The 16,166-nt window shown below is 40.1% G+C and overlaps 1 protein-coding gene across 2 annotated transcripts in view; it reads right to left on the bottom strand.

The window, feature by feature from the left end:
- The window catches only part of LAMP2 (lysosomal associated membrane protein 2), a 33,767-nt gene that overhangs the window by 4,374 nt on the left and 13,227 nt on the right, over positions 1-16,166 (bottom strand). The window contains exons 4-9 of one of the 2 annotated variants that reach the window (XM_065914806.1): positions 12,613-12,771; positions 11,515-11,681; positions 10,021-10,143; positions 5,870-5,933; positions 5,266-5,430; positions 491-2,887 (exon numbers count right to left, since the gene is read on the bottom strand). In XM_065914806.1, coding sequence (XP_065770878.1) covers positions 2,748-2,887; positions 5,266-5,430; positions 5,870-5,933; positions 10,021-10,143; positions 11,515-11,681; positions 12,613-12,771 — 818 coding nt within the window. In that variant the 3' untranslated portion in view covers positions 491-2,747. Of the gene's footprint in view, positions 1-490; positions 2,888-5,265; positions 5,431-5,869; positions 5,934-10,020; positions 10,144-11,514; positions 11,682-12,612; positions 12,772-16,166 lie in introns of those variants that run through there. The other variant, XM_065914805.1, reaches the window with a different exon arrangement.

Below are 16,166 nucleotides of genomic sequence, written 5' to 3'. Positions count from 1 at the left end.
TGAGAGAAAGATTACATACAATCCTGTTTTGGTTTGGATCAATAGCTCGGTTTGTGTGGCTGCAATGTACAGATATTAAATAGCAGCCTCAGTTTAGGTGTTGAGAAAAGTATACAGAGATACTCTGTCGCTTTTACTGTAAAATATTCTAGATCATTGGTTTCCTAACACATTAGATTCAACACACACACATATACCCCATACACATCTCATCCCCGGCCTGATTTTTACTCTAGCCACCCCAACATCAGTAAGGACCTATATACATATATATGTATACATACACACACACACACACACACACACACCCCACTCTCCCAGAAAGTAATACACAGAACATCACACCCCACTTTCCCAGAAAGTAATACACAGAACATTCTGGAAATAATTTAGTTCTAAGCATTTCTGAAGTTTTTCCTTTTGGAAGAAATTGCCATTATATAGTATACAAAATCTAGACTTTAGCCAACAGGAAAGAAATGTGAGCAAATTTCCTTAAGAAATAAAAGAATCTTTATTGTTTGTTTTAGAAGCAATATGTTGAGCAAACGGACAGTCAAATAACCGAAGAGAAATACCATACATCAACTAGTGGTTTAAACATTTGAGGAAAAAACATAAAAGCATTTACATGGACCAGATTCTTTATACAAATGCTAACCCATGAGAAACACCCAGAAACCAAATAGACTGTTAGACCCTCAAGATGTAAGCCCAGTAAAACAAAATTACAAAAAGTACAAAGAACACGTGGCTATATGAAATAATAGTGAATAATAGCATATAAACTGGCCCATGTAAAGTACGAAAATAGTCAATTAAGTCAGGTTCTCTATAAAACAGTGCTACTTAGAGGTATTTTAATATGAATCAGGTATATAATCTAAAGATAGAAACTTCTAGAAACATTAACAGCATTAAGCCAGTGCCACTCGCTTGTGCTTCCAATTTTTATTTTTTAAAAAAGCTGCTTTGACTCTTGAGAAATATGTAAGGCTCATACTCTTGGAAGCGTCGTCCATTCCTATAAGGGTTAACAATCTTACACTAAAACATTATTTAAATAAAATTTTTTTTTTAAAAATCAGATTTATATTTAGCCTTTAAAAAGTGCCTTAAGCTGGCAAAGCAGCTCCAAGTAGCTTTCTAGAGAGGGGCTAGTTAGGAATCTAATTCTGAGTCAGTAAGATTTTCAGGGTACTCTAAACAGAGAGCAAATTTAAGTAGGAGAAAATATCATGCCAATATAACTCAAAAGGTAGTTACAGACATACGCTGGCTAACATGCTATGGCCTCTGTGTGTCAATTGCTGGACTACCAAATTAACTCAAAACAAATAACATTTTGGAACCTAGCTATCTCATTTTCTAGTGAATGGAGGGGTACATAATCTCCCACCTCCCCAAAACACAGAACCTGCCATATATTGCTGCATATTAACAATTTTTTAATTGCTCAGCCATCTCAAAGCCAAAAGAAGACCTATTAGAAGCAGCAAGAAATACTTGTTATCAAGTTGAAATGCTTTGCCTTCTCCTATAAACATCAGGTGGTGCAGATGAAATGGACAATTGGTGCCTCTCCCCAGAGCACAAAACTTAACACAAAGTACGTGAATTGATGATGCTACCGTAATGAATAATAACATAAGCTTTGATTAGCACGGAACTAGTTAAATATGAAAGCCACGTTAGTAAATGTAGCCATCAATGCAAGCTGGAAAGGAAGAACAGCTTTTTCGTCAACAAAGAGGGGACCAAGACTTTTTTGGGTTAGGTCCAAGTTCTTTATCTAGGTTCTAGGACATACTGGCATTTCTTCTTTAAGGAAAAGGAAAGAATAAAAACAAACTACCACCAACATGGAGACTCAAAGACTAAAGAGTAATCTACATAAATCTAGTGACATTAATATTAGCACTGTGTGTAGGGGCCAATTTATGGGTACAAAGAACTAACACCCCAAATTGGCACTGCCTGGCAATTACCTCTAAAGCATCTAGATAATGGATTGAAATGCCCAGTTGGAATAGTCTTGTATCTTACCATTTAAAAGGCTGAATTACCCAGTTTTTTTTTAAAGAAAGGATTCAACGATAAGATTAACACCTATTCTAAAATTTTAAAAGCTTTTGTATCTTTTGTTGCTACAGCCATATTAAGTACAAGTGTACTCAAAAGGCATTAGAAAAGCATGCATTGCTAAGAACATAATACTATTAGACCCTGTTCACATCTACTGGCATATCTCTCATAGTCAAATATGCAGCAATGCCAAAGCAGCTGAGTTAACCTGCAAACAAAATCACTAAGAAATGCAAAAGGAGCAAGTACAAATCCACTGTAGAATGTGTTGTCTCAATTTGACTACATACGAGGGTGGGGAGGGGGTTAAGTTCTTTTTCCTAAACTGTGTATTTCTAGTCAGAATGTCTACAGTGACAACAATGAAATACTAATTCAAGACAATGTAAAACAGAATCTATAATCCATGCAATTTTGCACATTTGGGGGGGAGGCACTATAAAAATGTTTTAAATTCCTTAGTTGGAAAAGCCAAAATCGTGTGATTCATTTATCGTTTATCATTTTAGGAGTCTTTTTATCTATTTGAGTTTGAAATCCCTGATACCACCTGTTTTAAGATCAGCACTGTAAACTATATATACCTTAAGTTGAACAGTATTGCATGTTGGAACTTGTACTTGCTTTTATTATTCTGTAACAGAGCCTCATGTAGATTAGTGTTACAGAGTCTGATATCCAGCATAACTTTTTCTTCTGCCAATTAGGTAAGCAATCACTATAACGATAATCAAGCCTGAAAGACCAGCACCAACTATAATTGGTATTAGAATGGTGTCATCATCCAGCGAACACTCTTGGGCTGTAGGTGAGAAAAAGTGTGTAACAAAGAGTGAGTATAATAAAAAAAAAAATGATGTTCCAAAAGTAAAAGATGTTCATTAAAAAGTCAGAAAATGCTCTTAAAAGATCAACTTTAAGTAATTAAGACAGGTCTATTTTTATGATAAAGCTACATAAATTATGGATTGTTCTTGAATCAAAATCCTAAAACTTATTTGTCCTTTCATTCATGTATGTATGTATATATTAGATATATATGTATACTCATTTATGTAAAACACATACATGTATCTATATTTCTTTGTTTATATACTCCAAGTGCTTTCCAAATTAGGAGTATTACTTTATCAGAAATGAAGGGAGCCAATCTAGCCAGATTTCTACATAATCAGTTTAGACTTCGTGGTAGAGTGATTTCTTTAGGGAAACTGGGAGCAGATCAGGAAGGTTTCATCACGGGATCAGAAGAGCCACACTATAGCCTGTGAACCAAATCTGGCCCAAAGGCTAAAAAAGTGCCTTTTGAACATTTTTAAATGACTGGGGGAGGGGAGGGACAAAAACAAAAGAAGATGATTTTGTGATTCATGTGAATTACATGAAATTCAACTTGCTGGTATCCACAAGGCAAGTTATACTGGAAAACAGCCACGTTCACTTGTTTACTGCATGTGGCTCTTTTCATGCCTCAACAGCAGAGCTCAATAGTTGTGACAGAGACCATATGGCCTCCGAAGCTGAAACACTGTCTGAGCCTTTACAAAAAAAGCCTGCAGATTCACAACTTTGAGGAAACGCTTCTAGTGGCTGCTACGTCAAGAAACTGAGACCTCTGACTAATTTGAGTGTGTTTACCACATTTATCAATCCAGTCAGGGCTCACAGGGGCTATCTTTTCCATTTCTAGAGAGCAGTCTGATTCAGTAAAATCCAATCAATAATCTTACCTTACTGAAAGTCTATTTCCTCCTCCTATATAGTCAAGTATTGCCAGTCAAGAACCTAGCTCCACGAACAGACTACACATTCAGTATCAGTACTAAATGTTGAATACTCCTTTGGGTGATATTTTTAATTCTATGTATATGAAAACTAAAGTGGCAAATAAGAGAAAAAATACAGCTCATTGTATTTTAGTTGACTAGATTAACAGGCTTGAGCTGACTGCAGGCTACAAATAGTCTGAAGTTCTAAACACAAATCTGGACTTAAAATTTGAAGGTAATAATGTAGGGGAGGAGCTTGATAAAAGACTCAAAAGTAAAACAATGAAAAAGGATCAAAATAATTGAGAAGGAAATGGTAATCCACTCTCAGTATTCTAGCAGGGAAAATCCCATGGACAGAGGAGCCTGGCAGGCTACAGTTAGGCTACAGTTCATGGGGTCGCAGAGAACCAGACACAACTGAGTGACTGAGCACACAAGCAAAAACTGACAAAGGGGAAAATGAGTTCTTGAGACTATGTTTTAATTGTGATCAATTCCTCTAATCACAAGAATGGTAGCGTCAAGAGCCTATAATTTATTCTGGCCTAACCAAGGCTGGCTAGGTGTTCAGCACTACTATAAAACCGCTGAGCAGCTCATAGCATATTCACTTTCAGATGCAGCTTCCACATTTCTAAACCACTGAATTCATTGTTGAAAAGGATGTGGATGACTGGTGTGGCTCTGCTTGGCAGAGCTGTGATCCACAAATCGTCCATTTTATGTAATCGGGTTTAAAAGATGAAGTCAATTAAGAAATTTTATGTACTTTTCCCTCTTCATGCAGATTTTAATCTTGCAATGCCAAATGCATCTTTCATAATCGTATAAACAGTGTAATGAGCTGTTCACAAAGCTTTCACTAAAACCGTTAGCCCTGAGTAGACCTTCAAAGAGCCTCATTCACACTGGCACATGCTTTTAAAACTCTCCAGATCATTCTAGTTGGCCAAAACATAGGCCACATCTGAGGCTTTCCTACCGCAATCTTTTGTCTTAATAAAATGAGACCAAACTGCCTTAATTCGAGTATGAAAATGTTTCCAGTGAGAAGATGGCCCCAAGAAGGCAGTCAAGATGCTCAAAAACTGCTGCTCCCCAGTGCCATCCTTCCTACAAATGACAACCCATGGAGGAGTGCCTGCGTCTTGTGTAAAGCTCACGTAAAGCACCTATCAGTTTGTAGCTTTAAGAATTTTGCTGCAAATGGTTTTGAGATTACAAAACACACCTAATTTGAGCAAAATGTGAGCTAATATAGTTACACCACTTGCTCAGGGCTCTAAGAGTCAAGAGGTGAACTCCTATGTCTCTACTCCAGGGCTTAAATTTCCACGACTCAGAAGAAAAGCCACCTAGCAGTCAACCTGTGAGCATAAATTATTCATAAAACTTGCTTGGTTCTTACCGGTAGAATACTTTCCTTCTGTCACACTGAAAGGCTGAACCCTTAGATCAAAGGTATTTATCTGAAATGCTCCAGACACGGAAACCGTCTGCTCTTTGTTGCACATGTAAGAACTTCCCAGGGGAGCATCCCAGTAGCTGAGATTGGTATTTGAAATGCTGTAAACTTTAAAGGAAAAAAAAATGTTAGTAACTTATCCTGCCAATATTTTTTAAAAAGGGGGGAGGGGGAAGACAATCCTGAGGATTTTTCTGTGAAATACGGGAGAGGGTACAGGGTCTGCCCACAAAAGCCATTCTTAAGATCACTAACTAGGTTCCCTATCTCTCTACGGATGTTGCGACAGTCTAAAACCCAGTCACATTCTTAACTATTGCTTAATATGCTTTGAAAATACAAGATATTGCAAAAGATAGAACACTAGTTCTAAGCTACCAATTTTAAGTTATGGCCAAAGCCCAATTTTGACATAGAATCTTCTGTCCCATTAAATAAGGCACTTGTTATTAAATTATCTTGTTATTTGGTAACAAGATAATTATGGTTTGTATTCTTTCAGTGAAACCCATACTCTTCCCCACCCGCAGGCCAATGTTTTGCTTACCAGAGCCATTAACCAAAATCATGCTGACATTCACCTCCTTCAGATAGAATCGGTTTTCATTTTTCTGTGTGAAAAAAAGCATTCAGTTAGTCAATGCATCACAGCTGTTTACAGACACAGTTAACATCTATGGAAGGAGAGCAATCTAACATTATCACCCAGAAGATGCAACCATGGATTAGACCTGGCCCAGTAGCACAAACTGCAACCAAGTCAAGAGACTCAAAATGTGACTGAAACCCTTTTCCTCTTCATTTTTCTTTCCAACTTTGGGACCAGAGATGATGTGCTCACCTGGTTCCCAGACACTCAGCAATTCACTCCCTCCATTTCGATCTTTCTGTCACTTTCCAAGCCCTTACCACCTCCAGCCTGGATTACAACAGCCTCTTCACAGGGCTCCCTGCCTTTCTACCTGTCCAGTTCTGTTTTTCCTCCAATGCTGTTTTCTTTCTGAGGCATTAATCTAATCAGACAATCCTGATTATTTCACCGCTTAGTATGTACAAGGTAACACATCTAAGTGTTCCAGGGAGCCAGCAAAATGGACACATTTAGATCCTGCCCCCATCATGTTTACAATCTGCCAGAGAAGACAAATAAAAATAAATAACCGTACTACAAAAAAGAAAGTGATAAATTATGAATAAAAGGAGAGGAATTCCAACTAGGGAAGGAGCAAAGGCAACAGAAGATTAGGGGCGGGCCATTTGAATGGGATAGGATTCAATTAGGAAAGCAGCAGAAATGAGTATTCAAGAAGGGAAGAGCTTGAGTAAAGAAGTCAGAAATGAGCATCATCACAAGCACACTGGCATCTGAGAACTTTAAGTGCCAAGCGCTGTTCCTAAAACTTTACCCAGGAGGATTCATGGAAGAATTACAACACCCCATTTTGAGATGGGATAACTGATCCATGGAGAGTGTTGAGCAACTTCCGCAAGGCTACAGATTTGACCGCAGGGAGTCCAGCTGCAGAGCCTGAGTGCTGGTTCCTCGGTCACTCTCCTACCACACTGGATGTGCACAGGGAACAGGGTGATGGAAGCATGAGATTCACAAGGGAAAGACAGAATCATAAATCTGGATACGCAGGTTACTTTGCACAGCAGGGAGGGGAGGCTTGAACTATCCCGGCATGGGATTTAGATGTTTCCTTGTTGGCAAAACAGAACTACTGCAGGTTTCTGAGAAAGAGCTGAGCTTCAAGAAGATTCAGCTGAGGCTGAAGTCCATTAGGGGAGGGGAGGAGAAGGGGGGACTAGTTAGGAGGTGGTCTGAAACTAGTTAGGAGGTAAGCGGTAATGTAGGCTGGAATCGGTAGGGAATGAAAACAAGGGGGCAGACTAAGAGAACTTCAGGAGAAAGCACACAGGAAGTCTTGACAACATCACCCCATCTCTCCTTGGTTCGTCATTCAAGGCTCTCCACAATTTGTCCCAAACACTCTTCCAAACTTATCATTCACTAAATATGCTCCATGCCTCATTTTCCACCTAGTCTAAATTGTGTTTCTTTATCCAGGGATATTCTGTACTTTTTCACTTACTCCCCTTATACTCCACGTGTACACATCTGATCCATTCTTGTATGTCCAGCTTTAATGCCATTTCTTCTGTAAAACCCTCCTGACTCTCCCCTCCAGCCAGAATTAATGGCTTGTTCCTCTATACTCCTATTTTTGTGTCGGGCCACTCAGTCATGTCTGACTCTTTGCGACCCTATGGACTGTAGCTTGCCAGGTTCCTCTGCCCATGGAACTCTCCAGGCAAGAATATTGGAAGCAGCCATTCCCTTCTCCAGGGATTGAACCTGGGACTCTTGTGTCTCCTGCAATAGCAGGCAGATTCTTTACCACTGAATCACCTGGGAAGCCCTCCTTTACTCCCAAAGCACTTTGTACTTCCCTCTGGTCTAACACTCACCCCACTTAGAATGCACCTCCTACAGCACAGTCTACTTTTCCACAGAATCAAATCCAAAAGCCAGCATGGCATTCAAGGCCTTCCATAAAAGTGGTGGTTATTTGTACACTGTTATCTTTACCACTTGGGGGCTTCCCGAAAGGCTCAGTGGTAAAGAATCCGCCTACCGATGCAGGAGATGCAGGCCCGATCCCTGGGTCAGGAAGATCACCTGGAGAAGGAAACAGCAATCTGCTCCAGTACTCTTGCCTGGAAAATTCCATGGACAGAGGAGACTGATGGGCTACAGTCCATGGGGTCACAAACAGTTGGCTACCACTGACTGCATGCATACACACACCTTGACCAATAAATAATGGGCATCTTAAGAATACAGGCCTTCTTCTTTGTATCCCACCATAGCATCCTGTGTTGTTGTTCAATTGCCCAGTCGCATCCAACTCTTCGCGATCCTGTGGACTGTAGCATGTCTGGCCTCCCTGTGCCTCACCACCTCCTAGAATTTGCCCAAGTTCACGTCCATTGCAATAGTGATGCCATCCAGCCATCTCATCCTCTGACACCCTCTTTTCCTTTTGCCCTCAATCTTTCCCAGCATCAGGTCTTTTCCAATGGAAAAAAAAGCCACATGCCTTGTCGTGGTGAGTGGCCTGTGTAACTCAATTAAGCTACAAGCCTTGCTGTGCAGGGCCATCTAAGACAGACGGGTCATAGGAGAGTTCTGACAAAATGTGATCCACTGGAGGAATGAATGGCAAACCACCCCAGTATACTTGCCATTAGAACCTCATGAACAGTATAAAAAGCATCCTGTATATACACTGAATTCAATTATCCTAAGAAGCAATTGTCATGATAGGATTGGCCCCACTTAACTCTGGTGACACTGCAGATATTTCTAGACTTTTCAAAGCGCCTGTAGCAGGGTTAAAATGTCACTATTTTGAAGTACATTTTAGAATAGTCTTCTGCAATTAAGTAGTACATATTTCCCCATGAGAGTCAGAAAAAATCATGTTCCCTTTAGGATCCTACCTCAGCTAGAAAGATCAAGCTCAATCACTCAAAAGGGAATGAATCTAAAATACTGCTTTCTTTGTTCTTATTGACTACAATATAATCTCTATGAGGCAACTTGGGAAGCTTGCTCTACCACATTGAAGATGACAAGCTTAACTATACATTCTTAATAGCAGTTCACTGGTCATATGTGTACTGTAATGGAAAAATTATTTACATATTGGAAAAAGATTTTTATAAATCTTTCTAAAACATAATCAATTCCTCCACATATATTCCATACAGGAAAAAGGCTTTATACTCAAAATATCAAGTTTAGACAAGAAACAAAGACATGCCTAACTTTTCATATATCAGATGTTGAAGCTATTTCCCCATCCCTAGATATGAGTAATCTGATTTAAAAGCACAACTTTTTTAGTCACTTATATATTAACTGTTGGTGGGTCAACAGGTCCCTCACGGGTAGCTAGCCCCTCTTCCCCATTACAATTTGCTGTAACCTGTGCATGCACATGCACACACACACACGCACACATACACACACCCTTCAAAAAATTATGGGGATAACAACTGCTTCTGAGGTGGAAATAAAGGCCCCCAATGATTAATTTATGCTAGCTAGAAGTAGAACATGCACAAAAACTTCTGTTTAGGGTCCAGCCTTTGATGGGACCATGAACAAAGAAAACCTGGGGGCTGCCATTATAAACTATCCTGACGTAGTACATGCAGAGCCTTAGACACAGTGAGTACTCATTAAGTGTTAGCTATCATTATTACTGATACTAACAAGTAGTATAACCATGAAAAAGCCTAAATATCATAATAGACAAACAGGAGAATTTTCTAACCAATAATGGAAAAAAACTATGGAAAGTACTTTGTCTTTTATAAATAGACTTTATTATTACATATATCTATTTGGACAGATTAGATTTTTTTTTATATGGGTTAATTCTTACACCTACCCTAAGATCTACAGAACAGCAGAAGAGGAGAATGAGCTCAGTCCACAGAACATGGAAGTGACCCTGCGGAATTAACAGGAATCAATGGACAACACTGTTTAATTAAGTAGTGTTGAAATGGAAAATAGAGATAATTATCCCCCTCAACACATAAACATACACACCCATTCACACAGAGACTTTCAGATGTGTTTCTGAGAGAATGATCCTAATTCTTGATGAACCAGTTACTCACCACAGCAAAGACAAAGTCGAGATACTTGATGTTGCTGCTGCTCAGCCTGAGAAGAGCAGTTTGAGGTTGGCAGCTGCCAGTAGTGTTGGTTGTGTTGGGATTGATATTAAAAACTGAAGCAACCTTCAGGGGAAGAGGAGGGGAGAAAGGCATAGATTAACCATAAAAATCTACAGCAAAACCTTATATTCCAATAAGATCAAGTTCACGGAGAACAAAAACTCCTTTTGTCTCCTGGATACTTAAATGTATGATGTCTTACTTTCAAAGTTGGCACAAGACCCTCAAGCTGTAACTCAGCAGACTTTAAAAAAAAAAAAGGAAGACAAGAGGGAAGCTTCCTCAAACAATGAGCCAAATGAAAAGACATTTCTTACGGAGCACAAGAGCCATCTGTCTAGCTTGTTTAAGTCCCAAGACACTGGAAATGAGATCGGTTTGCCAGAACGCCCTCTGTAGGCCCAATAGAGCTTTGCAAGCAGAAGTGCCGTCAGGTACTCCTTTCTGTATTTACCTACCTATAGCATTCAAATCAGCAAATAGCTGGAGAAACAGCTGCACTGTGTTCCAAGTTTACAGTGTCAGTAGCTCAGTTGTGTCCAACTCTTTGCAACCCCATGGCCTGACCACGGAATTCTCTAGGCAAGAATACTGGAGTGGGTAGCTATTCCCTTCTCCAGGGGATCTTCCTGACCCAGGGATAGAGCCAGGGTCTCCTGCACTGCAGGCAGATTTTTTACCACCTGAGCCACCAGGGAAGCCCTCACATAAAAGTTTCAAGGAGTTGTACTTTAAACTAACTGAAACAAAGATCAACTGCTTGGACTTCCCTCGTGGTGCAGTGAATAAGAATCTGCCGGCCAGTGCAGGGGGCTCAGGTTCCATCCCTGGTCGAGGAAGATCCCACATGCCACAGAGCAAATAAGCCCGTGTGCCACAGCCACTAAGCCCAAGCTCTAGAGCTGGAGAGCAGCAACTACTGAGGCCCGTGTGCCTAGAGCCCAGACTCCACGACAGAGAAGCCTGTGCACAGTAACGGTGAGTAGCCCCCACTCACCACAACTAGAGAAAGCCCACCCAAAGCAATGAAAACCCAGCACAGAGGAAAAATTTTTAAATAAATAAACAAGTAAATTTTTAAAAGACTCAGCACAGACAAAAAGAAGTAAAAATAAATAAATAAAATTTTAAAAAAAAAAATGCTCTTTAAAAAAAAATACTGCTCATATTCTGACCTGCTGATGGCAAAAGAATCTATGCCCCAAAGAGTCTCTTAAACTAATAGGTTTCCTGCTGGCCAAGACAATCCCTTGACAGCGACATTAATTCTTTATGGTTGTATTAACTCAAATTAGTTACAACTCTACAAGACAACATCAGATCACTATTTAAAACTGCATCAGTCCATTACACATTCTTGGACTGAAGGCTGGACCCACTACATTGGAAAGGAGATACAGAAAAGAACATATCAATAAAAATAGGCAACTATACCTTATCATGAGTAAGGTTCAGCTGCAGCCCCATGGTAGCCAGAAGACAGGTACCATTGCTATTTACAACTGAATAGGATCCGACCACTGGTTTTGTTGGAGATGGCACCGTGGTGGGAATGATGGGCACGGCAGTGGTTACAGTTTTATCTTTATCACACAAAAACTCTAAAACATACAAGGACAAAATAAATTGTTTAATTCATAAGGTCAGGGAAGAGCAACATATTTCTCAAAACAGAAGTACAAAAGGATTATATTCAGGATAGGGAATGTTTTGAAAGTATTATTAGTATTTTAAACTAAATGAGGCAGAGGTCCTCAAACTGCTGCTTCATATGCAATCTTAAAAAAAGTTATGACACATCAGATGGGCTCCAGACACATACAAATGCTTTATCTACTCACATGTGGCCACACACTCATCTTTTTATACCCTTTGTTCCCCCCAAATTATCACCTGCTTCTGAAATGAAAATCAGAGATTTAAGTTTGAAAACAGTTCACTCCTACATTTAAAAAAAAAAAAAAAAGTGTTTTTAGCTGAAAAAAAGTTTAAAAATCACTGAAGGATTTAAATACAAATGAACTTTTTTTTATCTGTGTTGCCCCTACAGCAAATCATAGGCATTTCAACCTCTTCTTAGGAAGTGTTGGTCATTTTCCAGAACTGGTGCCTGAGAAATTAATGTATTCCCAATAAAGTCATACAAAAGTTACAAAATCAATTTATAAAAGTCAAGATTAGAACACAGAAATTCAATTTCTCAGCTTTTGTCTGGGATCTTCAAAAGCTTAAGAGCTAAGGATCAAATGCTATTTGAGGATTTGTTCCAACAAAGATTAGGTTTTATCCACGGAGAGCACTAGAGGTAGGGTATTTCAGAAGATCATTCCTCCACATGTCCATCAGAAACCTGAAAGCCAAGTTCTACCAGAATAAGAATTGCTGTTATTTATAAAAACTTTACAGTGCAATGTAGCTGTAAGTCTTAACATATAAATGCTTCAGATAATACTTCAACTAAAGCTTCTTGGTATACTCTAATCTTAAGTTAGGACCCAAGTATAGAAATGTCTCTGCTTTTAAAGTGCTCACCTGTTGTGCTCACTGTGCCATTCTGGACAAAAGCTTGTACATGAACATCCCAATAGTGCTGGACAACATCACTGTTTTCTAAGGTTGACAAACTATTGCATCTAAAGATGTCATTCAATGGAATCTTGAGTGCCACATGGTAATTAACAGTAAAAACTCCTGTAAGACAAGAGTCAACAACAGCTATTTCCAAGAAGGTAGGAGGAAAGTGATCATATAAATATATCGACTTTCACCTTTTCTGTGTGCCTGCCCCACCCCACCCCTGAAGTGACAACAGACAAGGCCTGTTCAGGGACAGACAAATTCACTGTGGCTGAAACACAAGGGGTTAAGAGGAAAGGGGTGACGGGGATTAGGAAGGAAAGATAAGTTGCAGGTGGTCACACTTTGCAGCATATTCTAAGACCTAAGGACAGGTCGGGCACTGTTTTGTTAGCAATAGAGGGTCAGTTTTAGTTTTTAAAGCTGGAAATAACAAAAGTGTCATTTATTTTAAGGAAGACAGCAAAACTATAGAGGTCAGGCAGGGCAGAAACTTTTTAAGCGAAGTCATTTAAGAGGTAAACTAGTTAGTAGGCTAATGACCTGGTTAAGGGGAAAGATGAGGGTTTCCCTGGTGGCTCAGCGGTAAAGAACCTGCCTGCCAATGCAGCAGACATGGACTCGATCCCTGATCTGGGAAGATCCCATATGCTGCAGAGCAACTAAGCCCACAGTCTTTGAGCCTGTGCTCCAGAGCCCACGTGCTACAACTACTGAAGCCCATGCGTCCTACGGTCCATGCTCTACAACAAGAAGCCACTTCAATGAGAAGCCCGCACACCACAACGAGAGAGAAGCAACTGGTCACCGCAACTAGAGAAAAACCTGCAAGCAACAAAGATCCAGCACAAAAATAAATAAAAGTATAAAAAAGCAGGGGAGATAAGGAGGAGTTGCCTAAACCAAGACAGTGAGGGGCAGTAAGAAGACAGCATGCGTGCGTGCTCAGTCATGGCTGACTCTTTGTGACCCCATGGACTGTAGCCCGCCAGTTCCTTCTGTCCATGGGATTTCCCAGGCAAGAATTCTGCACTGGGTTGCCATTTCCTCCTCCAGGGGATCTTCCCAACCCAGGGATTGAAACTATATCTCCTGCACTGGCAGACAGGTTCATTACCACACTGAGCCACCAGGGAAGCCCAAGAAGAGAGCAGAAAGGCAAATCGAAAACACATATCTAAGGTAGAATCAACAGGACTTAGTGACAAAACAAACAAGAGAGATGGAATAATCAAGGATTATTTCTGTGCTACAATCCCAAAGTAAGTGAAAGTAACTAAAATGAGTTTTTGAAACCTCTTCCTGGATAGAATTTAGAGACTATTCCATTTAGGAAAATCTCAGAATATGAAAGCAGTAAGTTACCACCTTTCTGTGCCATTATTATAATGCCTATAGTGAAATGCCAAAGGGGAAAAAAAAATTTAAACCAATGAACCAGAACAGTTTCCTACAAAACCGTTTTTCACTGTTAACTAAGTGAAAAGATGTCTGAACTGGCTGTACATAGACAGACCTCAAAAAACAAATGAGTGCAAAAACAAGTCATAGACACACCGGAGTTACATTATAAAACTGTCATTTGAAAAAAAAAAAAAAACAAAAAACTGTCATTTGTAAAATGATGTATTGTGTCTGAACATATATTGACATATATATTAGTCAAATACAAACATACAGACAGGAAAGTTACACTCCTAACTCCCAAGAGTGGTCCCCTCTTGGGAGGCAGGGAGGAAAATGGCTCTGAGGAGTGGGTACAAAGGAAACCTCTAAAGTACCTGGTAAGGTTTTATTTCTTGAAATAAAACAATGAGGCAAATATGGAAAAAACAGCATTCGTTCTGGGTAATGGGTTTATGTGTGGTTCTGTTATTTCCTGTACTTTTCTATTTCTACACTGTAATTTTTAAAAATTTTTCATTTATTTAACACTAAACACATTTTGTATTGGGGTATAGCCAATTAAGTGAAGGGACTCAGCCATACATATACATGGTGGCTCAGACGGTACAGAATCCACCTGCAATGAGGGAGACCTGGGTTCGATGCCTGGGCTGGGAAGATCTCCTGGAGGAGGGCATGGCAACCCACTCCAGTATTCTTGCCTGGAGAACCCCATGGACAGAGGAGCCTGGAGGGTTACAGTCCATGGGGTCACAGAGAGTCAGACACCACTCACAGCGAAGCACAGTACATTCTCCCCCCACCCCCTACCTCCCATTCGAGTTGGCACATAACACTGAGCAGAGTACACTCTATTTTAATCATGAAAAAGAAAAATTTAAAGGAAACAGCAGGAGGTAATTCCCTGGCAGTCCTGTGGTTAGAACTCTGGTCTTTCACTGCCAAGGATGCGGGTTTAATTGCTGGTTGGGGAACTAAACTCCCAGAAACTGTGGCACAGTCGAAAACAAAAAACAACTTCAAAGTCACTTCAATTACCATATGCCTAAAAATACAACGCTAAATTATTTCAAAAAACTATCATCAACAGTTTGTTTAAGGGAGTCATTTAAAATCTCAAATAGTTTCAAATATTACAGAAGCTAGCAATAAAAATTGTATCTTCCCTTAGTCAGGAAACTAAGATCCCACAAGCCATGTGGTACAGCCAAAAAATGTTGTTGAGGCTGTTTAGTAGCTCAGACATGTCCCACTCTTTGCGACCCCATGGACTGTATCCCGCCAGGCTCTTCTGTCCATGGGATTTCCCAGGCAAGAATACTGGAGTGGGTAGCCATTCTCTTCTCCAAGGGATCTTCCCGACCCAAGGCTCGAACCCACGTCTCCCACTTGGCAGGAGGATTCTTTACCATCTGAGCCACCTGGGAAGCCCATGGCCAAAAATAAATAAATAAATGGGGGGGAGAGATCGGTGTTAATGTTTCAAATTCCACAGTCTTCCCATCAAATCTATTAGATTAAGCCCCATCTGCTTTTACTGCCACCTCCCCTTGGTCCAGGTACTTATTACATCATCCGGTGAGTTCTGTAACAGTCTCTAAGCTGGTATCTCTGCCTGTAGTCTCCTCACTTCCCATTTAATCCTGCAGAACATTCTTTATCAACTACTGTCTCTTACTTTTGTTACATCATTCTTCTGCTTAAAAATCTAAAATGGTTCCCCAGTGCCTACCCCATCAAGCTAAAAGCAGTTCCTTGGCTTCCAAAGCCCCCTATTAATTTAGACTCACTGCACCTGGCCAACATGATTTTCCTTCTACTATGTACAGCCTCTATTTTAACTGGGCAGCTCTCCAATCACTACTGCACATACTGTGCTTCCCCCTGCTGGAAATACTCTGCTCAAAATTCTCCGCTTACTCAAAATCTACCATTAGGCGAAGTTTCAGCTCAGGTCCTCCTCCTCTACACCAAGCTTTCTCACTCCTCCAATGCATCACCTCCTCTGCTTGTCATCAGGCCCTCTTGTCCACAGGCATCCACTGATGAGCTCAGGGACTATGTACCATAGGTAAAGTTCACTCTGTGCCTTGACAAAGAAA

This window comes from Muntiacus reevesi, chromosome X (assembly GCF_963930625.1).
Source record: "Muntiacus reevesi chromosome X, mMunRee1.1, whole genome shotgun sequence".
Classification (NCBI taxonomy): Eukaryota; Metazoa; Chordata; class Mammalia; order Artiodactyla; family Cervidae; genus Muntiacus; species Muntiacus reevesi.
Note: the sequence above shows the minus strand (reverse complement) of the source record. Positions and strands in the feature narration are given on the sequence as shown.